Raw genomic sequence first — 24,525 nt, 5'->3', positions numbered from 1 at the left:
AAATAAAATATAAAATAAAATAAAATAAAATACAAAGCATACAATTTATACTCTTAAGTTCTTTTAATATTTAATCAGAAAATACCAAAAAGAAGGGGGGGACTTGCCTGGCCAATCTCTCCATCACTCATAATAAACTTTAACTAAACTTATTCTTAACTACTAAATGCTATACTTACTAATTTTTGCTTCTAAAATTAACTGCTAATTTTATCTGCTGTTTTAACCACTAGGTATTCTGTTAACTTATTCTGACCCAACCACCAAACCCACACTAAACTTATTCTATTTCTTTAACATACAATGTCTACATTAAATTGTTTACTAAGCAAATTCTTTTGTGCTTTAGTGAGCAGGCACCAAGGAGGTCCCTGCCTACCCAACCTCTCCATAAAAGTCTATTTTTGTGCCAGAACCCATTTTCCCTTAACTCTTACTATCCATCCTATATTATTCCTATAAAGGCTGGTGGCAGGGGGCTCTGTATTGGTTGGCTCTGGCCCCCTGAAGTGGCAAACATGGGCGTTCTTTAATCATATAAGCTGACTCAATTAATTTTGCAGACGTCAGGATTTTCCTCAAAAGACTTGGCATCTATAAACAACTGTAATCATTTCAATTTCTACTAGTCAGATTCTTACTGGGATGTTATGAATTTCTGAGCAATTCCCAGGTTTCTTAATATCTTTATTCCTGTAACATATTCATATGCAAAAAACAGCATGTCTCATTGAGACCACCCAGATCCTTTGGCTTGATTAATAATCCAATTAGAACAGAGAATACAAAACAGGGTCAGTGTGAGCGTAGTTTTCGTCCTCCTGCCTCGCGGGAGTCCACCTCTCCCTGGGACCTTGTCAAACAGCTTGAGGGACCTGGGCCTCGCCAGAGAATCACAGGTTTGGGGCCAGTCTCAGCATAAAAAATAAAATAGGGCTGGGAGTGTAGCTCAGAGTAGAATGCCCTTTTGTTTAATCCACAGTAACTAATAGAACCCAGAAAATGAAAGGAAAACATAACCCTTTAAGAAAATACAATTAGTAACTATTAAAATTGAGCCATATGTTCATGGGGTTTCATCAGGATAGGCTAATTTTACATGTATTTGAAATTTCCTGTATTAAAAAAAAATTTGAACAGAGCCACAAAGACAGGATACTAGTAGTTATTACATATTTAGGATTTTTTTTTTTTTTTTTTTAGTACTGGAGATTGAATGCTGGGCATTCTACTTTGGAACTACACCTCCAGCCCTCTTTATTTTTTTATTTTGAAACAGGATCTCTCTCTGTTACTACATAGAGGCCTCAAGCCTGTGATCTTCCTGTCCCAGCCTCCCAAGCACTGAGACTACAGGTGTGCACTCCCATGCCTGGCACTTACTCTGCTCTTTAATGCTTTTGATTCAGTAAGAGTTTATACTAAATTCATTTTTAATTATGTGCCTGGACTTTTATAAGCCTCCTGGGAGAATTTTTTTTTTTTTTTAAGTGAAGAGTTTTGCAGTGGGGTCTATCAGGAAGAATAAGTGATCAAATCACCTAAGACTGCCAATTAGCTGTCAACTGCAGCGGGTGGTGCAAAGCCCAGCCACGAAGCTGGGGAGGCCGCTGGTTAGGAAAGGTGGATGGAAAGAGAATAGAGGAACAATTAGTAAGCAGCAGAAACGGAGAATAAGTAATTGGTAGTGATCATAGGCCTAAGGAAAAGAGGAGGTGGAAGGCCCAAATACAGGGGAATGTTGAGGTTTTAGGAAGGAAGGAGAGTTTCCGTTCCCCCCGAGACTGGTAGGAAGAGAGAAAATACATTGCAGGAGGCAATCTAACCCTAACCCCTAACCCTAACCCCTAACCCCTAACCCTAACCCCTACCCCTAACCCTAACCCCTACCCTAACCCCTAACCCCTACCCTAACCCTAATATATTTCAGGAGGCAATCTATTTTGCACTGTCTGGGTGTGGTGGCGCAGGCCTGTCATTGTAGTAGTTGGGAGGCTGAGACAGAAGGGTCTGTCTCAGATCCTTGTTAGAGGCCAGCCTCAGCAATCTAGTGAGGTCTTGTTTCCAAATAAAATATAAAATAGGGCTGAGGGTGAAACTCAAAGGTTGAATGCCTGGCTTCAATCCCTAGCACCAACCAAAAAAATATGTGTGTTTGCACATACGTATGTATATATGTATTAGGCACCGAGGAAGATCATGCATATGGGAATTCACATGAGATGGCCTTGACTAATCTCCAATAAAAGAAAAAGTTCTGAAAGCCGGGCGTGGTGGCACATGCTTGTAATTCCAGCATTTGGGAGGCTGAGACAGGAGGATCATGGTTCACGGACAGCCTCAGCTAATGTAATTTAGTGAAGCCCTTTGCCACTCAGGGAGACCCTGTTTAAAAATAAAGAATAATTGTAATCTCAGCATTTGAGAGGTTGAGACAGGAGGATCATGGTTTGAGGACAGCCTCAGCTACTTAGTAGGTCCTTTGCAACTCAGTGAGACCCTGTTTCAAAATAAAGAATAAGCCGGGCGTGGTGGCAGAGCTCGTAATCCCTGCTCTTGGGAGGCGGAGACAGGAGGATCGCGCAGGTTCGAGGCCAGACACGCTGGCTTAAGAGACCCTGTTTCCAAATAAAATATAAAATAGGTCTGGGAGTGTAGCCCGGAGGTAGAAGGGTACAGGAACCCCAGTACCATAAAAAAAAAAGAATAAAAAATAAGGCTAGGGGTGCAGCTTGGAGGTAGAATATCCCTGGATTCCATCCCCAGTATCTGTGGGAGGGAGGGCCTAAAGCCAGACATGGAGGCACATGCCTGGAATCCCACTTGGGAGGCTGAGTCAAGAGAAACACAGGTTTGAGCCCAGTCTTGGCAACTTAGCAAGACCCTGTTTCAAGATGAAATATCAAAGGATCTGGGGGTGGTGCGTGTAGCTTGGAGCTAAGAACGGCCCTTGTTTCAGCCCCCAGTAACAACAGCAACAGTAAGAAGGGCTCTGAGACCTTCTGGGGACGGGGCGACGCAGAGCCCAGGTGCCAGGCTGTGGACAACCATGAGGGAAAGTCCTGGCAGGAAGCAAGCAGGCGGGTCAGGCCAAACACACATTCATCTCCGGTTCCGCCACGGTTTACTGAACACTCGTCCGTGTTCCTCGATTCCGTTATTTAGTTAGGCCCAGGGTGTCGATGCAAAAACGAATCTACTCACGACGCAGACCCTGCTACAGAAGAGAGACACGGGCAGCCAGGTCTGAACTTGGTCCTTTGCGTGCAGTGCTCTAAGGTTCTGACGTGTTACCAGCATACGTGTGACCATGAAGTCGGGGAGGACTTGACCCACCAGCCCCGGTGGAAGTGGACCCCAAAGCACAGGGAAAGAACAGGAAAGGCAGGCATGGCCGCCTGTGTGGGAGAATATAATTAGTGTGTGAGAGCGTGTCATGGTTTTTGGGTTTGGGTTTGGGTTTGGTGGTAGGGTTTGAACCCATGGGCAGTCTACCTTTGAGCTACATCCAGAGACCTTTTTATTTTGAAACAAGGTCTTGCTAAGTTGCTGAGGCTGGCTGTGAACCTGCGATCCTCCTGTCTCAGCCTCCCAAGGACCAGGATTACAGGTTTATACCACCAAGCCTGGCTGTTTGGGAAGGTTCTGAGTGACCTGTAGGTAGAGGAAGGAGAAGTGCCTCAAGGCTATAGAGGATTTACCCAGCGGATTTACCTCCAGTGTTCTAAGGCAAAGGTAACAGATCAGGCAGAGAGATACATGAGCACATGAATAGGTTTTTACATACTTGAATAAATTTATAGGCATCTTAACTATTTCATTGGCGACTCCTGAAATTTTTTTATGTTCTAATGGTGGCTACTAATGTTTTAAAAATATTAAAATATTCTTGAATATCCTACCTAAGTGTTTGCAAATATTAATACAATATTGAGAAACCTAAGTATGCTAATTTTGCAGTATTTTTTTTGGTAAACTGTTTTGGACCTTTTCATTTTGATATCATCTTTAGTAGCTTGAAAGGAAACACTGTTAATCTGGGTGTCGTTTCTTCCAGTCAGACAAAAGGGGCTGGGGTGTGGCTCAGTGGAAGAGTGCATGCGTACATGCACAAGGCCCTGGGCTCAACCTTCAGCACGAATAATAATAATGCATTTGTGCTAAGTGTATGACACACTTGTAATCTTAATACCTGGGAGATGGAGATAGGAAGATTGCAGGCTCAAGGCAGCCTCAGCAAGTAGTGAGACTCCCACAAATCTAATGATACCCTGGTTCAAAATAAAAATAAAAGAGGGTAAGGTGTATAGCTTGGAGGTAGAATGCCCCTGAGTTCAATCCCCAATACCACAAATAACAACAACAACAACAACAACAACAACAACAACAACAACAACAGTAGTAGTAGTAGTAGTAGTAGTAGTAGAAGATGATTTTGGTCAGGTGCAGTGGTACATGCCCGTAGTTCATCCACTCCATGGGCTGGGGCAGGAGAATCACAAGTTCAAGGCCAGCTTGAACAATTTAGCCATACCCTGTCTCAAAATTAAAAATTAAAAGGCTGGAGATGTAGCTCAGTGGTAGAGTGTCCCTGGGTTCCGTCAACAGTACTGCACAAACAAACAAACAATACAGGAAAAAGAAAAAAGAAAAAGAAAGAGGGAAGAAGGGAGAGTAGAAAGAAGGAAGGAGGGAAGGAAGGAAGGTAAGTTCATTTATTTTATTTGCGGGAGGGTACTGGGGATTGAACCCAGGAATGGATGTTTAACCTCTGAGCTACACCCTTAGCCTTTTATTACTTTTTACTTTGGAACTCGACCTGGCATCTGGTTAAGAAGCTGAGGCTGGCCTCAAACCTGCAATCCTACTGTCTTAGCCTTCCAAGTACTGGAATTACAGGCACGTGCTACCATGCCCTGCTAAGGTTTATTTCTTATCCTCACTGAACAGAAAGCATTTTTTTCTACTTAATGAAGTGTCTGTTCATAAAACATGGCCCATGTGGGGTTTTAAAAGCAGATGCCTATTAATGCTTATAGTCCAAACAGGTTTAAAGTGGCCCAGGGCCTGTCCCGGCACGCTCTTCCATTGAGAGCACACAGAATGCGTCCTGGGTCTTCTCCAAATGACTGTCCTCGAGCAGCGATGTAGGCTTTGTCTTCACGCTTGTCCCCAGGGAAGGCGGTCACTCGGGCCACGCCGCCACACCCAGGACGTGATGCCGGGCACTTAGTTAACAATGTGAGCAGAGTTCTGCTGCGGTCATTGTGCAGGTGTGTGGTCCAGTGGCTGATGTGAACATTTTAATTCCCCCCTAAATACGCATCATGCACTTATTAGCTTCTGATGCTTATCTGACCTCTGCGAAATGTACCCCAGCATGCCTGTGTGTTGAGATAAAACATCCTGACATATGTTTTGATTTTTAATGCCCTGTTTTGTTTTTCCTTCCCAACATGCAACCCTGTTTATTCCCCAAACTCCTGTTGGCCATGACAGTAAATGGAAAGGCACAGCAACAGTGCCAGTTAATGCTGGGGAAGTCATGGATGTCACATCAGGTGATATCTTAGGGATGGAGAGAGAGAGAGAGGGAGAGAGAGAGGGAGAGAGAGAGAGAGAGAGGGAGGGGAGAGAGAGAAAGAGAGAGAGAGAGAGAGAGAGAGAGAGAGAGAGAGAGAGAGAGAGAGATCTGATTCTAAATCTAAGGGTGTTATTTGCTTTTTCATTTGACCTCTCGAGGCCCCAACTATCCATTCTCCATTCCACCTTGTTTTATTTATTTCTCTTGTATTTGAGTAAGGAATCCTGAGACTGTATAATTTAAGTTACTGGGTTTCTTTGTTTTGTTGTTGGTAGTGGGGATTGCTTTTTTTCCCCCTCTACCTCCGAGCTACACACCCAGCCCTATTTTTTATTCTCTATTTTTTTTTAAACAGGGTCTCACTCAGTTTTTGAGAGCCTCACTAAGTAGCTGAGGCTGTCCTCGAGCCACGATCCTCCTGTCTCAGTCTCCCAAATGCTGGGATTACAAGCGCACATGCCCAGCTGGTAGTGGAGAATGAGTCCAGGGCTATTCTACCCCGAGCTATACTCCCAGCCTATTGATTGATTGATTGATTGAGGTACTAGGGATTGAAACGGTGGCTTTCTACCTTTGAGCTAGGCCCCCAGCCTCATTTTTTGTTTGTTTGTTTGTTTGTTTGTTTGCTTATGTGGTACTGGGGGTGGAACCTAGGGGCTTATCTACCTCCAGGCTATACTCCCAGACCTATTTTATACTTTATTTAAAAACAGGGTCTCACTAAGTTGCTGGGAGTCTGGCTAAATTGCTATGGCTGGCCTTAAGCCCATAATCCTCCTGTCTCAGCCTCACAAGTCCTGGGATTACAGGTATGTGCCACCACACTCAGCCCTATTTTATTTTTCATTTGAAACAAGGTCTTGCTAAGTTGCTGAGGGTCTCACTAAGTTGCTGAGGCTGGCCTCAAACCAGCAATCCTCCTGTCTCAGCTCCCCAAGTTAGTGGCATTATGGGCATGTGCCACCATGTCCAGCTAAATGAGGTTATGAGACAAATCACATATGTCTTCTATATTTCACAAGGGCATTTCTTTGTTTCCTGCTCTTTGTGAGCCTTGTCAAATGTCTTTCATGACTTGCCTAGAAGGTAGCTGAGAAAAATCTATATTTCCTTTTGTATTTATACCAAACATACCGAAATCTGACTTAAAAAAAAAAAAAACACAAAAAACAGGAGGGGCTGGGGAGAAGAAGGATGAGTAAGTACCAGCATGTGCCAGGTATTCAGCCAGATGCTTAGAGGTTAAAAACAGATACTAGTTTAGCTGAGCATGGTGATACGTGCCTATGATCGTAGTACTTTGGAGGCTGGGACAGGAGGATCACAAGTTCAAGGCTAGTTCCAGCAACTTAGTAAAACTGTTTAAAAATAAATATAAAATAATTTCTCAAAGTGGATGAGCTTAATTAAAAAATTTTAAAAATAAAATAAAATAGGGCTTAGAGTCTAGCTCAGAAGAATGCCCCTGTGTTCAAATTCCAGTACCAACGTAGACACCCACATGCACGCGCGCATGCGCGCGCGCGCGCGCACACACACACACACACACACACACACACACACACCACCTTAGAGCTCTGCTCAGGAGCTGAACATAACATTGTGTGAAAGTGCAACTCACAGGACATCACTCGTATCCGAACGGGAATCGACGACCCTGATGAGCAGTGTCTTTTGTGCATGGTATAAATGCAAAAGGAGAGATAGACTTTTCTCAGCTACCTTCCAGGCAGGTCATGAAAGAGACATTTGACAAGGCTCACAAAGAGCAGAAAACATAAAAAAGCCCTTGTGAAATATAGGAGACAGGCGTGACTTGTCTCCTTACCCTGCTTCCTCCTACTTGAAGGCAGCCATTTGCAGAATGTAGAAGCCGGGGATGGGGGTAGGAGTGCAAGGGCCTCATAACCTCTGTCCACACCCAGGATTAGTGACACGCGGCGTCCGGGGAGAGGGGATGCTGCACCCCAGCACACGCTCACAAGAGCGCGCGTGTCTCAGGATGTTCTCTCTCCGTAGAGCACCCGCAGTGCGGTTACTTAGGGTGCTTCAGGGTGGTTAAGTGTCAGCAAATATGGAGTAACGAGAACGCAGCTCGACAGACCAGAGCGGGCTCTTTAAATGGAGCCTGGGAGGGGGACTGAGCAGGAGAGGGAGTCCGCGAGAGTCAGGAGCCCCTTCCTCACAGGCTTTGTAGGGGTGTTGGGAGGGAGGGAGCACCCAGCTGTCTTGAATTCCTCCATCGGTGGGCTTGACACTGGCCCAGCGTGGCACATGTATGGGGCTGGGGAGAGGGCATCACTAGAGGTGCCTCTCTTTACGTTGCCGCCATTCCTGGACTCCTCTGTTCCTTCTGGGCCTCCTCGGGCCAGGCCTCGCAGTCAGGCCTCACAGGGCCACAGAAAGCATAGCTGAGGGCCTCGAGCCTGCCTCGCCAGACACGAGCGAACGAGTCCTCGGGCTTCCATCAATGGCGGTGACAGCTGCGCCGAACTGAGCTCAGCTCCCTCGGATTAAGAGTAAGCAGTGTTTACTCAGGCACAATACGTCAGGCTCAGAGAAAACTCGGTCTTACCTCCGTCCATTTCTTTTTCAGACGAACGGGCACCTCCCTGGGAATGGAGAAGTGTATCAAGAACGGTTAGCGCGCTTAGAGAATGATAAAGAATCCCTCGTCCTTCAGGCAAGTGCCTCCAAGTGGCCTACAGCTGGCCCTCCCAAGTTCAAATCAAAAGTATTTTGGAGCCGGGCGGGGTGGCGCACGCTTGTAATCCCAGCATTCGGGAGGCTGAGACCGGAGGATCGCGGTTCGCGGACAGCCTCAGCTACTTAGTGAGGCCCTCTGCAACTTACTGAGAACTTGTTTCAAAATAAATTAAAAAATAGGGCAAGGGGTATAGCTCGGAGGTCAAATGCCCCCGGGTTCCATCCCCAACCCGCCAAAAAATATATATATATATTTTTTAATTTTATCTAAACATGTACAGACTTTCCCCCTTTTGTCATTATCCCCTAAACAAATAGCATTACAACCATTTACGTAAGGTTTACACTGTATTTGGTAACTTAGAGATAATTTAAAGTCTATGAAAGGGCGTGGAGAGGGCACGTGCGAATACCGTGCAATTTTATACACGGGACCGGAACATCTACAGCTTCTGTTATTTGTGGGAGTCCTGGAACAAATCCCCCATCGATGCCAGGGGACGAGTGTATTTAGCACGGATTCATTTACTTTTCTCTCTCAACCTCTAACACTAGCTCCTACCAGTCCAAAGCCATGATTTCTGTATATGCTTTTTCTCACAAAGGATCAAAGTGGTTTCCAGCTGTAAAGGAATGACGAGGAGCCCTTAAATCAGAAGCAGCCTCTCAATGGGAACGCGAAGGCCCATTGCTCTGCTTGGTTGGTTCTCAGATATTTTTTTTTTTCCACCATCATGCGAAGAACAACATCATTCCAGTTTTTGTTCTATTCAGAGAAATAAAGCATACAGTGAAACCCAGATTGTTTTTTTCTGGTACTAGGGAATCAAACCCAGTGCCTCGCACATGCTACCCAAGCACTCTACCACCCAGTTACACGTCTTGCCCTTTTATTTGTGTGGTACTGGGGATGGAACCCAGGGGCATTCCACCTCCAAGCTGCAACCCCAGCCCTATTTTTCTATTCTTTATTTTGGAACAGGGTCTCACTGAGTTGCAGAGGGCCTCGCTAAGTAGCTGAGGCTGTCCGCGAACCGCGATCCTCCTGAATGTTGGGATTACATGTGTGCGCCCCCACGCCCAGCTTGCCTCGCCTTGTTTTTTTTTTTTTTAAATAAATGTTTTGAGGTAGGGCTCACTAAGTTGCCCAGGCTGATCTCTAACTCGTGGTCCTCCTGCCTCCACCTCCTGAGTAGCTGGGTTTACAGGCATGTGCCACCATGCCCGGTGGGACCCAGGTTCTTTCTAACCCCTTGCCTATTTTGCTCTAAATACAGGTAAGTGTGTTAACAGACCAGGTGGAGGCCCAAGGAGAGAAGATTCGAGATTTGGAGTTTTGTCTGGAGGAGCACAGAGAGAAGCTGAGCGCCACCGAGGAGATGCTGCAGCAGGTCGGCACGTAGGGCGGGCGGAGGCGGCGTGGCCGGCGCCGCCCACTTGCTTTATTTGAGACGCTCCATTTCTCTCTTGTCTCTGTTCTGAGGCAGCAGTAAATCTGCAGATTCACCGGGACGGGCACATTTTAAACAAGAACCCAGAATAGTAGGGCCTTGAACCATGTAGACAGTGTGTAGTGTTTATGTGACTAGACTGGAATCTTACGTTAATGGGATCGGGGGTTTTCTTTTTCTTGCATTCCCATGGCTTCCTAACTTTGAACTATGAGAATATATTTTATGATGAAGAAAATAGATAATCAAGCCAGGCGTGGTGGCACGTGATTGTAATCCCGGTACTTGGATGCTGAGGCCGAGGGATCGCAGGTTCTCGGCCAGCCTCAGCTACTTAGTGAGGCCCTTTGCATCTTAGTGAGACCTTGTTTCAAAATAAAAAACCATCCCCAGACCCGCAAAGAAAAAAAAAAAAAAGATAGGGTTGGGGTTGTAGTTTGGAGGAGGTAAAATGTCCCTGGGTGTTCAATCCCTAGTACTGCTAAAAAAAAAAAAAATCAAACCAGGTACAGTGGCACATGGCTGTCATCCCACTACTTGGGAGGCTGAGGTAGGAGGATCTCAGGTTTGAGGCCAGCCTAAGCAATTTAGTGAGACTAAAGTAGGCCGGAGGGTGAAGCTTGGAGTTAGAACTCTGCTACATATAATCCTAAATGCAATAAAATAATGATAATAATCTGTAAGGGGGCTAAGGATGTGTGCCTGTGGCTTAGCATGTCTGAGGCCTTGGGTTTAATCCCCTGCACTGATAAAACAAACAAGAAACCAAGAGCCAGGAGAGTTGGTGTATTACTGTAATCTCAGCTAATTGGGATGCTTTTTTATTTATTTTGGTGGTACTGGGGGTGGAACCCAGGGGCTTTCTACCTTCAAGGCTATACTCCCAGCCCTATCTTATATTTTATTTGGAAACAGGGTCTCACTGAGTTGCTGAGAGCCTCACTAAGTGGCTGAGGCTGGCTTCGAACCTGCGCGATCCTCCTGTCTCAGCCTCCCAAGTGCGGGGATTACAAGCGTGCGCCACCACGCCCAGCTCATTGGGATTTTAAGGCAGGAGGGTTATGAGTTCAAGGCCAGCCTGGATAATTTAGGGAGATCCTGCCTTAAAATAAAAAAAAAAGTCAAAACAAAATGAATAGGTAAGGTTTATATATGTGAATATTTCTATAATATATGTTTGCTATAAAAGGGTAATTAAAGTAACTTTCTTTTCTTGTGGTGTTGGGGATTGAACCCAGGGGCTTTCCACCACTTAGGCACATCCCAGCCCTTTTGTGTTTTTTATTTTGTGACAGGGTTTCACTGAGTTATCCAAGCTGGCCTCAAACTTGGAATTCTCCTGCCTCCGCTTCTCAAATCACTGGCACTCTAGGTGTGTGCCTCTGGGTCTGGAGTAAATAATATCTTCAAAGTGAATATATTTACTGTTTATTCTTCACCACACCCTCTGCTTGGTCACTGGTGCTTGGTAGTCACAAATGACACCACTTTAGCCGGGCACGGCATCACATTCCTATCATCCCAGTGCTCAGGAAGCCAAGATACAAGGATTGCAGGTTTGAGGCCAGCCTCCGTCATTTAGCAAGACCCTCACCAGCCCAGCAAGACTCCGTTTACAAAGTAACAATAATAACATAGGGGTGTGGGTGCAGCTCCGAGGTATAATGCCCCCAGGTTCAATCCCCAGTGCCCAAAATAAATACATGTATAGTAAAACATCCTTCAATGGTATTTCTTATATCCTATTAGGAGCTTCTAAGTAGGACATCCTTAGAAACGCAGAAGTTGGATCTGATGGCTGAACTATCTAACTTGAAGTTAAAACTGACTGCGGTAGAGAAGGACAGAATGGATTATGAGGATCGGTTCAGAGACACAGAGGTAAGTGGTGCCCTCTCTTTGACTCTTTCTGTCTCTTACACCTGCCCCCCGTCTTAGGGCAAAGAGAAAATTCCCTAGATGTACGAAGGGGCCCTAGTTCATTGCCACACGCCCTCATCCTGCTTCTTTTTACGAACAATCTTTAGGGAGCAGAGGCATGGCCGAGGCGGCTCCGCGGGAGGGTGTGTGCTTAGCAATCACAAGGCCCCGGGTCCCATCGCCAGCACTCCCCAAAAGTAAACTTCACGTGGAATTTTAATGACCAAATCTAATCTTTTATTTGGGGACTTAATTCAGATTATCAATCCCTTTCTTAGATGGTAAAAATACTTTTGACTTCAGGATTTTTGTACCGTCTGTCTATCCATACTGGTTTTCTTAATTTTGTAGATAATGTCTTTAAATGTGGCCTTCACTAGTGATCGCTTAGGCACACTGATTGTTTACTATAAAATAAGATTTTAAAGTGTACTCAGAGAACATGTTTACGTTACACAGTTATAAAACCACAAAGCTCTGTGGAGATCATTTAATCTGACCTTCTGCTTTTGGTTCATTTCACACATAAATCATTCCAATGAAGTCCCTAAGCAACCTGGAGAAGGAGGGAGGGGCAGGGGCTGGAGTGGGATCGGAGAAGGGCCGAGCGATGCGTGCTTGTATGCCTCTCCCATCTTGTCCTCCATTAGATGTATGACTAGAATGAACCAATAAAAAATAAATACAGCCGGGCGTGGTGGCGCACGCTTGTCATCCCCGCGCCTGGGAGGCGGAGACAGGAGGATCGCGCAGGTTCGAAGCCAGCCGCGCTGTCTTAAGAGACCCTGTTTCCAAATAAAAAAAAATATAAAAATAGGTCTGGGAGTGTAGCCCAGAGGTAGAAGGGTTTCCCGGAACCCCAGTACCACAAAAACAAAACAAATAAAAACCAAAACAAAGCAAAACTGCACAGCGTTAGTATTGTTTAACATTTTAAATTTCTTTCCATACTCCCTGGGGCCTGGACAAAATATACTACTATTGCTCAGAATGTTTAGGTAATTTTTACATTTCAATTGTGTGTGTGTGTGTGTGTGTGTGTGTGTGTGTGCGTGCGCGTGTGTGTGTGTGTGTGCGCGCGCGTGTGTGTGTGTGTGTGCACGCGTGCGCGTTACTGAGAATTGAACCCAGGGGTACTCTACCTCTGAGCTATGCTCCCAGCTTCTTTTTTATTTTTTAGTTTGAAATAGGGTCTTAGGAAGGTTGCTGAGAGTCTACCTAAGTTGCTGAGTTTGTCTTTGAATCTATAATCCTCCGGTCTCAGCCTTCCAAGCACTGGGATTACAGGTACATGCCACCACGCCCAGCCAGCTCAGATTTATTTTCTTAAAATGGCAGTAGGAAAAGTGTCAAATTATATTCTGTTATGAAAACATTAGGATTATCTTCTTTTTTACTTCCCAAATTTAATATTATATTATGATACAAAATGTATAAACTACAGTACCTTAATCTACCTTCAATTTGCGAACCCTTGATTTAAACTAAGGATTTAAATTATTTTATTTTGCTGGGTGGATAGCCTCAGCAACTTAGCAAGGCCTTCTACAACTTATCATATATATGTATTTTTTATTCTTTATATTTTATTTTAGCGGCACTGGGATTGGAACCCCAGGGTATTCTACCTTCAAACTACACCCCGAGGTCTTTTCAGACTCTTTTTATTTTAATAAGGTCTTCCTAGGTTAATGAGAGTCTCACCACATTGTTAAGGCTGTCCTCAAATCTGCAGTCCTCCTATTTCAGCTTCTCAAGTACTGGGATTGCAGGTTTGCCCCTCCATGCTCAGGTAGGACTTAAATCTATATTTTTGTAAACAAAGGAAGAAATTATTTTAAAAATTTGTTATAAGTTGGGTGTGGTGGCGCACGCTTGTAATCTCAGTATTCGGAAGGCTGGGACTGGAGACAGCCTCAGCTACTTAGCGAGGCCCTTCGCAACTCAGTGAGACCCTGTTTCAAAAATAAAAAGACTAAAAAACAGAGTCACCTTTTGTTTTTATAATCCCACCACTTAAGGGCAGAAGCATTGGGAATTGAAAGCAGTGTTTGAAATGGGAAGATGGTGTGATTCTTAATCCATTTCTTCCCAAATGTCAAACACCTATACAAACTTAAAATATGCAATAAATATGCCGTTGATAGTAACTTTGAAGTAATATTTGAATATTTACTATTTTTATAGAATTAAGAACTGGGAACTTAATGACCTAAGGAAATACATTATTTTATTTCCATCTGTCAGATCTGGTTCACAAAAATTTAACCCCAGGAGCTGCTGGTGTCTTACGCCTAGACGGGTCTTTGCGTTCCAGTAACTGTGTTCACTCCTGACACACGTCTCTGTTTTTTATTGGACAGGAGCTGATGCAGGAGATCAATGATTTGAGGTTAAAAGTCAGTGAAATGGATAGTGAAAGACTTCAATATGAAAAAAAGCTGAAATCAACCAAAGTAAGTTTCTCACTGATAAAGAGAAATTTAAGCAGATGGCTTTCCTACTCATCTATGACCAGTAATATAAATAAAACATGGTGTCTAATTATTATGTGAAGATGAAAGTGTTTTAGGAGGAAATGAGGTGTTTCTCTAAACTAAAAACCTTCTTGAGCTAAAGCACTGGTGTCCTGAATAAAACCCCCAGGCTTCATTAATCTTCCAGAAAGTAACCCGCCATCTCTCTGGGTTGTCTCACTTTCCTTATGAACTGATTTGATTTTCTCGGTTATTTAGCTTTTCTGTTTCTATCTGGTTTTCTTCCACTCCTTGTCTCCCCACCAGTCTTTAATGGCCAAACTTTCTAGCATGAAAATCCAGGTGGGTCAGATGCAATATGAGAAGCAGCGGACGGAGCACAAGTGGGAGTCGCTGAAGGTGTAGTACACGCGGGCACCGGCCCGTCGCTTGCTGCCTGTCGTGTTGCCGTGATGGTGTTTTGAGTGGCATGCGCATTCATTTTCTGTGTGTGTCGCCTGTCTATTAAAAATACGTACAGCAGCAACTTAGTGAGACACCGAGCGATTTAGCGAGACCCCGTTTCAAAGTAAAAAATAAAAAGGGCTCGCCGGGCGTGGCGGAGCACGCTTGTCATCCCCGCGCTTGGGAGGCAGAGACAGGAGGATCGCGCAGGTTCGAAGCCAGCCGCGCGCGCTGGCTTAGGAGACCCTGTTTCCAAATAAAAATGTAAAAATAGGTCTGGGAGTGTAGCCCCGAGGTAGAAGGGCTTCCAGGAACCCCAGTACCACCAAAAAAAAATTAATAATAATAAATAAATAAAAAGGGCTGCAGGTGTAGCTCAGAGGTAGAGTGCCCCTAGGTTCAACCCTAGTCTGGAGGGGAGGGTAGGTAGAGCAACTGATTAAGAGGACAGTGAGATTCCTAATACTATTTTCAGAAACAGTTCAAATAATTAGTAAAAAAATAATAATAATAAGCAAGTAAAATAAAAGTATTAGAATGTAAACTAAAATCTAACCCTCAGACTCTCTGAGCCCCAAGCATCATAATTGTGAAAATTCACCTGTGAAGCTGGTGTGCAGTGGCGCACACCTGTAATCCCAGTACTTTTGAGGCTAAAACAGGAGGTTCACAGGTTTGATATTAGCTTTAGCAATTTAGCAAGACTGTGTTTCAAAAAAATTTTTTTTAAAAGGCTGGGGATGTAACTCACAAGTAGAATGCCTCTGAGTTCAATCTCCAGTACCAAAATAAATACCTAAATAAATATAAAAATAAAATTTTAAAAAGCTAGCTGAGCATGGTGGTGCACACATGTAATCCCAGTACTTGGGAGGCTGAGACAGGAGGATCACAGGTTTGCCGCCAGCCTTAGCAACTTAACAAGGCTCTCTGCAACTTGATGGGACCTTGTTTCAAAAATAAAGAATAAAACACAGGGCTGGGGGTGTAGCTTGGAGGTAGAATGCCTCTGGGTTCCATCCTTGGTACTGCAAGAGAAAAAAAGAAGCTGTAGAGCCCACCTCCTACCTGCATTGGCGGGCTGCATCATCTCAGAGTTCCAAATGTAATCAATATCATTCAGAGACTCTGAGAATAAAATGTGATATTGAATATAGAGCTATGCATATCAGCATTGCACGGCTCTTCTGTGTGTGCTGCTTCTTAAACAGCAGGACTTAAGTTTTCCAAAGCCAATTCTTTATTAAAATGAAATTCAGAGGCCGGGTGTGGTAGGCACGCTTGTCATCCCCACGCTTGGGAGGCGGAGACAGGAGGATCGCGCAGGTTCAGAGCCAGCCGCGCTGGCTTAAGAGACCCTGTTTCCAAATAAAAATATAAAATAGGTCTGGGAGTGTAGCCCGGAAGTAGAAAGGCTTCCAGGGACCCCAGTACCACAGAAAGAAAGAAAGAAAGAAAGAAAGAAAGAAAGAAAGAAAGAAAGAAAGAAAGAAAGAAAGAAAGAAAGAAATTTAGAATATTAGTAAAAGGACTGTGGATACAGCTCAGTCAGTTGCAGGGTGTTTCCCAGCATGCACATGGCTCTGGGTTTAATACCCCCCTGTACATAAATAAGGAAATGAATAAAAATAGCAAGAGCAAGAACAAAACAACAAACACAGCAACAATGGATAGAACAATGGGCTCGGAAGCCTTTGCAGTTGCCTGGCTAATATATTTAGGTCCTTAGCCGGATGTGGTGGTGACACCCATAATCCTAGTACTTGGGAGGCTGAGACAGGACAATCTCAATTTTGAGGCCAGCCTTAGCGACTTAGCGAGATCCTCAACTTATTGAGATTCTATTTTAAATTTTTAAAAAATAGGTTTTTTTTTTAAAGGGCTAGGGATGTAGCTTGGAGGTAAAATGCCCATTTTGACTCCCAATACTAGAGACAAATAGAAAAGAAATATCTAGTTCCTCTTGTTAAATTTTCTTTTCTCTAACTGTGTCTTTCCCTATTGCTGTAGGCGAGTCTGTCTGTCTTTTACTTGGTGACAAAGATGATTACTTAGTCCCGCAGCCTGCCTCATGCTGCCCCGACTTGCCCACTGAGAAAGCCGGTGCCTGTCTGGGCAGCAGGCGGCCATCCTGAAATGCCGAGTGGTTTTCACCACGTCCTCTCCAGTTTCCCTCTTGTTTTGCTTTTATGACACTAAGTGTATAATTTTGATTGCCTTTGATTAACTTGATGAGATTTTTTTAATCTATCATAGGATTCAAACCTAGGGCTCTCCTGGCCCTATTTATACTTTGAAAGATTTCTTTTTAATTGACTCACAAAGAAACTTGAAATAATTATGTTGAAATGAATATAAATTGTACTTATTTTGGTATCATAGGCTTGCCTCCTGCTTATCATGGCCACAGTCTTAGTGTGGAATGTTTGTGTCTAAATCTTGTAGATTTGCGTTTCATTTGTACAATCTCAAGAGCAAAATTGCCCGCTTTCTAGTCCCTTTCCCTCATAACCGACTATTTTTAAGGTGAACTTATGACTTGTAGGATGAACTGGCCTCTCTAAGAGAGCAGCTGGGAGAGAAGGAATCCGAAGTCAAGAGGCTGCAAGAAAAGCTGGTTGGCACAATGAGAGAAGGGATGGAAGTGCCCGAGAGAGGTAAGAGCGTCGACCTCAGCTGGCCCTGCCAACCCTCCAGGCTCCAGAGAAGCCACGTCAGCCAGGGTGTGACTGTATCCTCGTGGAAGGGGAGGGCGGCAGAGCCGGGCAGGCCCGGGGCCACGGGGAGTTAGTTCTCCTGGACTGTGCCGCGACCTTCCTCGGCAGGAGCTGGCGGAGGGCAGCTGTGTGTGTGCAGTGGTGGGCGCTCACTTTAGAGAGCTATTCTCAGCTGAGCATAGCGGAGCACGCCTTTAATTCCAGGACTTGGGAAGCTGAGACAGATGGATTACAGGTCTGAGGACAGCCTCGGCTATGAGAGACTTTCAGAAACCTAGCAAGACCCTATTTCAAAACAAAAAATAAAAAATAAAAAGGGCTGGGAGTGCAGCTCAGGTAGAATGCCTCTGGGTTTAATGCCCAAAATCACACACACACACACACACACACAGTAAATTCTTATCACATTTCTATTGAAATTGCAATAGAAATCGATGTCAAAAGAATAAAAAAGGAAACACTGCAGTGTCTCAAGATTGTTTTCCTTGAGATAAAGCTGGTGCACTGGCCCATGCCTGTACCCGAGGACCTGAGGGAAACAGGGTCGGAGGATGGAGGCCAGTGAGACTCTGGGCTAGCTCATTGGTAGATCCCCCTGGGTTCAATCCCCAGTAACACACACACACACACACACACACACACACACACACACACACAAAGTGACATTTGGAAATATAATCTGTGTAACCTACATCTCAGTTTTTTAAAATTTTTTTAAGGTGAAACTATCATACATTTTTTTTTTCAGAAAAAAAATCTACCCTAACATGAAATATGAGCTCTAAATACCCAAAACAATCTCGAAAAAGAACAAAGCTAGAAGATGTGCATTTTCTGATTTCAAACCTTATAGAGCTACAATAATTGAAACAGTGTAGTACTGCTATAAAGGCAGATATATAAACCAGTGGAGTAAAATAAAAAGCCTAGAAATAAATTCTTCCATATATGGTCAAGTTTAATTACAAAGAGTAGCACCTGGCTCCTTCAGAACAGAGCAGATTCCAGTTAGGGTGGTTGAGCACGTTTTTACCTGTCAGGAGCAAATGTTGAATGCTATTTCTGTGTAATGAGGGACTTGACTTAGACCACTTCCTAAGATTTTCTTGGCCCTGGCATACCATGGCTTTATATACCTGTAGGCTTCACAACTCCTTATCTATCAGAAAAATCAACTTATCAAACCTGAGGAAAATGTCCCCCCACCTCATATTATAAAATTGGTAGACTATTGTCAAAGAGCATTCAGAAATAGGCCAGGCTTGGGGGTTGTTTGTTTGTTTGGGTTTGTTTATTTCCCCTTTCCCTTCCTTTCTTTTCCTTTCCTTTATGCTAGGGAGCAGGGCCTTGTGCGTGCTAAGCACGTTCTGTTCCATTGAGCTCCACTCCCAACCCTCAGTGTAGAGTTTTAAGAATAAAATGGAATCATAGAACCATAGTGTGAGCAGAGGACTAGAAGTAGTCTGTGAACTGCTTGTTAGCAGTGCACAACAGATAAATGTAGGGATCGAGAGCAGGTGCTTAGAACCGTCGTGGCACTCTGATAGCGGTACATCTACTAGCCTGGTCTGTTGACTCACCTCACTGAACAGGAGGTAGACGGATTCAGTGTAGTCAAACCTGGGTCGTGAGTTAGATGTAATAGAAATGTAACCAAACACCAAGCACCAGTGACTAGTTGTCCATCACCTATAGTGTGAGAAGTACTTGTAGTCTATAGACCTGACTTATTTATTTATTTATTTATTATTATTATTATTTTTTTTTTTTTTGGTGGTACTAGGGGTGGAACCCAAAGGCTTTCTACCTCTGGGCTATAATCCCATACATATTTTATATTTTTATTTGGAAACAGGGTCTCACTAAGTTGCTGAGAGCCTCACTAAGTCACTGAGGCTGGCTTCGAACCTGCGCCATCCTCCTGTCTCAGCCTCCCAAGCGCGGGGATTACAAGCGTGCGCCACCACGCCCGGCTCTATAGACCTGATTTTCACATGAGAAAACTGTGGTTCAGGGAGATCCAGATCCAGACGTGGTAGTGACTTGCGTTAGGGTCTTCTCGTTAGCACGGCCTCTTTTTAACCTCACACAGAACAGAATTTAGTGTCCAACCAATCCCAAAGTCCTAAAATAGTGTTTCATTTTCGGTTTGTGTGAGGTTACAGTCCCTTCCTTTTTAGGTAAAAAGAAAGCTAAATAAGAGTACTTTAAAAATATTACTTATTGTTGTAACTTATGCTAACTTCCAATTCAATGGGTTTTCCTGCACAGATGACAATTTTAAAAAGAAGCTCAAAGAAAAAAGTAAGGTTTTGGTATTTCCGTCGGCCTTTACGTTCACCAACAGTGCTGCCTTGTCCTTTGCACGTGTCCTAAGACATTTTTCTCACCAAAGACGTAAACCTGCTTCATCTGTAAGCCCTCCGTTTCCTACAGCACACACGAGAGCGGCTGCCGAGGCAGACAGCGGAAGCAAGGGGGAAAGGCCATTCCGCAGCTGTAGCCCGGCTTGGCCGTCCGCGGGCCAGGATGTGCCTGGGCGCGCTGGGGGCGGACGTCAGAAAGCAGTTTCTTTGTGGTCCAAGTGACGTGGGGACAGAGGAGAAAGGAGCCTGGATACGCCTTTGAAAGCCTGCTGTTCTTAAGATTTGCCAGTTGAAAATCCCTTGGCACTTTGCTTCTGCGTGTTTGGGAGTCCACTGTTTTGCTGAGATCCGCGTTAGAAGCGTCTTTGAATATATCTTCTTGCTGTAGTTAAAAGAGTCCGATTCACAGAGCCTGGATTATTTAATGCCACACAAAGCTCTTTTTTTTTTTTTTTAATTTCTTTTTGCTGGTACCGGGAATGGAATCCAAAGGGATTCTACCCCCCAAGCTACTCCACCAGCCTTATTTTTTAGTCTTTTTATTTTTGAAACAGGGTCTCACTGAATTATGAAGGGCCTCGCTAAGTAGCTGATCCTGTCCATGAACCGTGATCCTTCCACTTCCCGAATGCTGGGGTTACAAGCCTGGCTCAAAGATCATACTTTTTTTGTGTGTGGTACTAAGGATTGAACCCAGGGTGCCATACCACTGAATCCATCTACCTCCTATTCACACCAGCTCTATTTTGTTTTACTTTTTGTGGTACTGGGGATCAAACCCAGGGCCATTCTACCTCTGAGCTACACCCTCAGTCCTATTTTTTATTCTTTGGTTTGAAACTGGATCTCACTAAGCTGTGGAAGACCTCACTAAGTAGCTGAGGCTGGCCGCGAACCTGTGATCCTCCTATCTCAGCCTCCTAAGTACTGGGATTACAAGCGTGTGCCACCATGCCCGGCTTCTGTTTTATTTTTTATTTCGAGACAGGTCTTGCTAAGTTGCTGAGGGCCCCACTTCTTTCTGAGGCTGCCTGTGAACCTGCAGTCTTCCTGTCTCAGACTCCCAAGTGCTGGGATTACAGACACGCACTGCCATGCTGGGCTCAAACAAATTCTTAATGGACTCTTCTCCCTACCACTGAATTATTATGTCATGGAATCTGCCTTTAAGAAGAAAAAGAGAAAGAAAGTAAGAAAGTAAGAAAGTAAGAAAGAAAGAAAGAAAGAAAGAAAGAAAGAAAGAAGGAAAGAAAGAAAATTAAAAACAAAAAGGAAGAAAATTTTAACTGACAATGTTGCATCCGTGCTAGATGATAGACCACCGCTATTTTATAAGTTATCTTTAATAGCATTTTTTTTCTGAGAACCAATTAACTTTAGCTGAAAATTTTTCCATTTCAATTTTTTAATTTGTCGTCTCACTTTGAGCAAACTTTTCATCTTCAGAATATTTAAGTTTCTATTACTAAAGCCACCCGTATGCCTTTGTATTTGAAGATCAGATTTTAAGAGCATCACACTCAGCTTACTTGGGCCCTGTTGTCTTGATGTCTGTTCTGAAGTCGTGTAGGAAATGAAGCTCACAGATGAAGCAGGGCACTTAAATCCTGCCGTGCGCAGCCTCCAGGCAGGTCCTGGCATGGCTGCTGTGCACACACGCTCCCCACCGGGCCCCCACCTCCACCTCCACCTCCACCTCCACCTCCACCTCCACCTCCACCTCCACCTCCACCTCCACCTCCACCAGCTGGCGCCGTCTTCTCCGTCCTGACACCACCATTCATTGCTTTCACTGCTGCATTGCTCCTTTTGAAAACCATTTTTGTTACTGTAGCACTCTGGTTTGTGTTGATTTTATTGTGACTTTCAGCTGGGAGGTTGTTAGTTCTCCCACACACATACTGTTTTATTTCTGGAGTGACAGCTCCTCGGGTGAGAAGAGTGTTCATTTTTCAGATTTTCCCTAAAAGAGAATATGGGTGTTAAGTGTGTCCCTTTTGGGGCTGGGCATGATGGTGCATGCCTGTAATCCCAGTACTTGGGAGGCTGAAATAGGAGGCTCCTGGGTTCAAGGACAGCCTCAGCAATATAAGGAGACGCTCAGAAACCTAGTAAGACCGGGTTTAAATATAAATATAAATATAAAAGGGTCTAGGGGTATAGCTCAGAGGTAGAATGTATTTGGGGCCCCCAGTACCAAAATAATAAATAAATAAATAAATCACACGATGTGGCCCTTTTTAAAAAAACAAATAAATCATTAACATCTTTACCTTCAAGCATTTCAGTCTGAAGAGTAAGTAGCTTCCCACACAGGTTAACCAAACTGGCTTGTGATTTGATGTTGTGTTGTTTTCAGATATTGAACTACAAAAGATGAAAAAGGCTGTGGAGTCTTTGATGGCAGCAAATGATGAAAAGGTACGGCATGAAAGCTAAATACTTATGTGGAGCTGGGCATGGTGGCACGTGCCTGTAATCCCAGTATTTAGGAGGCCGAGGAGGAGGAGGAGCGCGGGTTGGAGGCCAGCCTTGGCAATTTAGCAAGGCCCTCGGCAACTTCATAGAATTCCTCGGAGTTCACTAGGGCACCACTAGAGGGCAGCCTCGGCATGCGGATGCTTGGTTGGAATCTCACTGGCCAAACCGAGTCACGTGGCCAGCCCAGAATCAGTGTGGGAGGAGCTGAGGAGGCCATTCCTGTAGGTGCCACAGTTGAGGGCATGGGAACAGAGAAGGTCAGGGCACAACCTTGAAGCTCTATCCATTTCTAATCCAAGTTGAGAAATAATTGGGGCCATAGAAGTAGAGTATCTAGTACCAGGGATATTTCACTAATGGAACTAAAACTTGATGTAAATTCCTTCTTTCCCCCCTTTTTTTTCTTAATGGGTATCATTTATTCAGTGTGAAATCCTTATATAATCCACGTGTTAAGAATAAATGTACATAAAATCTTAAAGAAAAAGAAGAAAGGAGTAGAAAAAATGTCTATCTGGTTCAGAGATTAAAAATTAAAATAGATGTAAAGAAAGTGGACAGAGAGATAAAATGAGTATAGAGTGAGGTCAATAAAGTTTCACACAGAGGTTAAGTTAGAAAAAGGATAAAAGTGTTCATTTTGTTTATAAATAGAAGATCCCTGATGACCAACCAAAGCAATTAGTGATGATGAGTGGTGTTTTGAGATGGAGTAATGGTGGCTGTAAAGCTAGCAGGCATGGGGTGGTCTTTCAAGACTTAATAGAGTCAAGTAGATTTTTTCCTTTTTTGTTTTGTTTTGTATCTTATTACCGTTTATGTCTTAGTTTTTTAAAGATGGTGGCTAAAGGATAAGATCTCTAAATTCAGAGATGCTGCTATACGTAGGGAAGTTCTGGATCGTATCAGTTTTACTGAAGTTTAGAAGTAGTCGTTGAATAGAGCAGATCATTCACATCTCCTGATTCTTTTCGTCACGCTCACCTTCACTATTTCATAGGATCGGAAAATAGAAGATCTTCGGCAGTGCCTGAGCAGGTATAAGAAAATGCAAGACGCGGTGGCCCCAGGTGAGCGAGGTAGGCTGTGGCTCTCAGGGCTTCGTTTCTACTTCACGTGATTCTGTGCATTTGGCCCCGATGTCTTACATACCGTTATCCCAATTAGGTGACTCATTCATTTATTTTTTTATTTTTATTTTTTTAAATTTATTATTATTATTTTTTTGTTTGGTGGTACTGGGGTTCCTGGAAACCCTTCTACCTCCAAGCTACACTCCCAGACCTATTTTATGCTTTTTTAAAATTTGGAAACAGGGTCTCTTAAGCCAGCGCGGCTGGCTCCGAACCAGCGCGATCCTCCTGTCTCTGCCTCCCAAGCGCGGGGATGACAAGCGTGCGCCTCCACGCCCGGCGTAAGTCATTCATTTATTGAACAATATTAATTAGGCAGCTGTTCTCTGCCAGAAAGTGTATAGGGTGAAGGGCAAGAATACCAGAGGATGGATGGTGAAGAAGAGTGTGGCTAAGAAGCTGATGAGAGAAAGACAGGGAGAAAGAGGAGACAGAGAAGGAGAGAGAGAGAGAGCAATAGCATGCAAAAAGAGCCTGAGGGAAGAAAGAACTTGGTGTGTTTAAGAAGGGAAAGCAGCCAGGCTTGGTGACGCACCCCAAGCACTGCACAGGTCGAGACAGGAGGATTGCAGATTTGAGGCCAGCCTTAGAAAGTTAGCAAGACCCTGTTTCAAAATAAAAAGGGCTGGGGGTATAGCTCAGAGGTCCAGTCCCCAGTGCCCCTCCCCCAAAGGAGTTGACAACCAGCTTCCTGGAGGTGGGGAGCAGTGGGGAGCAGTGGGGAGAGAGCTGAGCAGCAGTGATGAGTCAGCAATGGCCCGGTCGTGGCCGGCCAGTGGTCCAGCTCCTCTTCAAGTGCTGAGGGACCCACTGAAGGGCTTGTCGTTTTGGAGTTTCTTTTTTTATTTTTTTGGTACTTGGGATTGGACCCAGAGGCATTCTACCTCTGAGCTATATACCCAACCCTATTTTATCTTTATTTTGAAATGGGGTCTCCCTAGGTTGATGAGTCTCACTATTTGCTAAGGCTGTCCTCGAACCTATATTCCTCCTGTCTCAGCCTCCCAAGTACTGGGATTACAGGTGTGTGCCACCACGCCCATCTTAACACTGAAGTCTTTTTTAAAAAAAGTGTATGACATGATCTTTATAACTAATGGACTCTGAGAGAGAGCAGATTGGGAGCAGAGGAAACCAGTCAAATGATTCCTACGAGCTGGACATTGTAGCACATGTCTGTAATTCCAGTACTTGGGAGATTGAGGCAGGAGGATTCCAGTGTGAGGCCAGCCTCAGCAACTTAGCC

General features: G+C 44.2%; 1 protein-coding gene across 1 annotated transcript in view; it reads left to right on the top strand.

Moving 5' to 3' along the window:
- The window catches only part of PPFIBP1 (PPFIA binding protein 1), a gene marked incomplete at both ends in the record, with an annotated part of 76,877 nt that overhangs the window by 13,833 nt on the left and 38,519 nt on the right, over nt 1-24,525 (top strand). Inside the window, 8 exons of the mRNA XM_080706442.1 lie at nt 8,181-8,267; nt 9,568-9,681; nt 11,491-11,622; nt 14,025-14,117; nt 17,128-17,239; nt 19,571-19,603; nt 22,025-22,086; nt 23,147-23,225. Coding sequence (XP_080562568.1) covers nt 8,181-8,267; nt 9,568-9,681; nt 11,491-11,622; nt 14,025-14,117; nt 17,128-17,239; nt 19,571-19,603; nt 22,025-22,086; nt 23,147-23,225 — 712 coding nt within the window. The remainder of the gene's footprint in view (nt 1-8,180; nt 8,268-9,567; nt 9,682-11,490; nt 11,623-14,024; nt 14,118-17,127; nt 17,240-19,570; nt 19,604-22,024; nt 22,087-23,146; nt 23,226-24,525) is intronic.

Source organism: Muscardinus avellanarius (assembly GCF_963383645.1).
Source record: "Muscardinus avellanarius genome assembly, chromosome: 11".
Lineage (NCBI taxonomy): Eukaryota > Metazoa > Chordata > Mammalia > Rodentia > Gliridae > Muscardinus > Muscardinus avellanarius.
The sequence above is the reverse complement of the archived record's forward strand: the minus strand, read 5'-3'. Positions and strand labels throughout refer to the sequence as shown.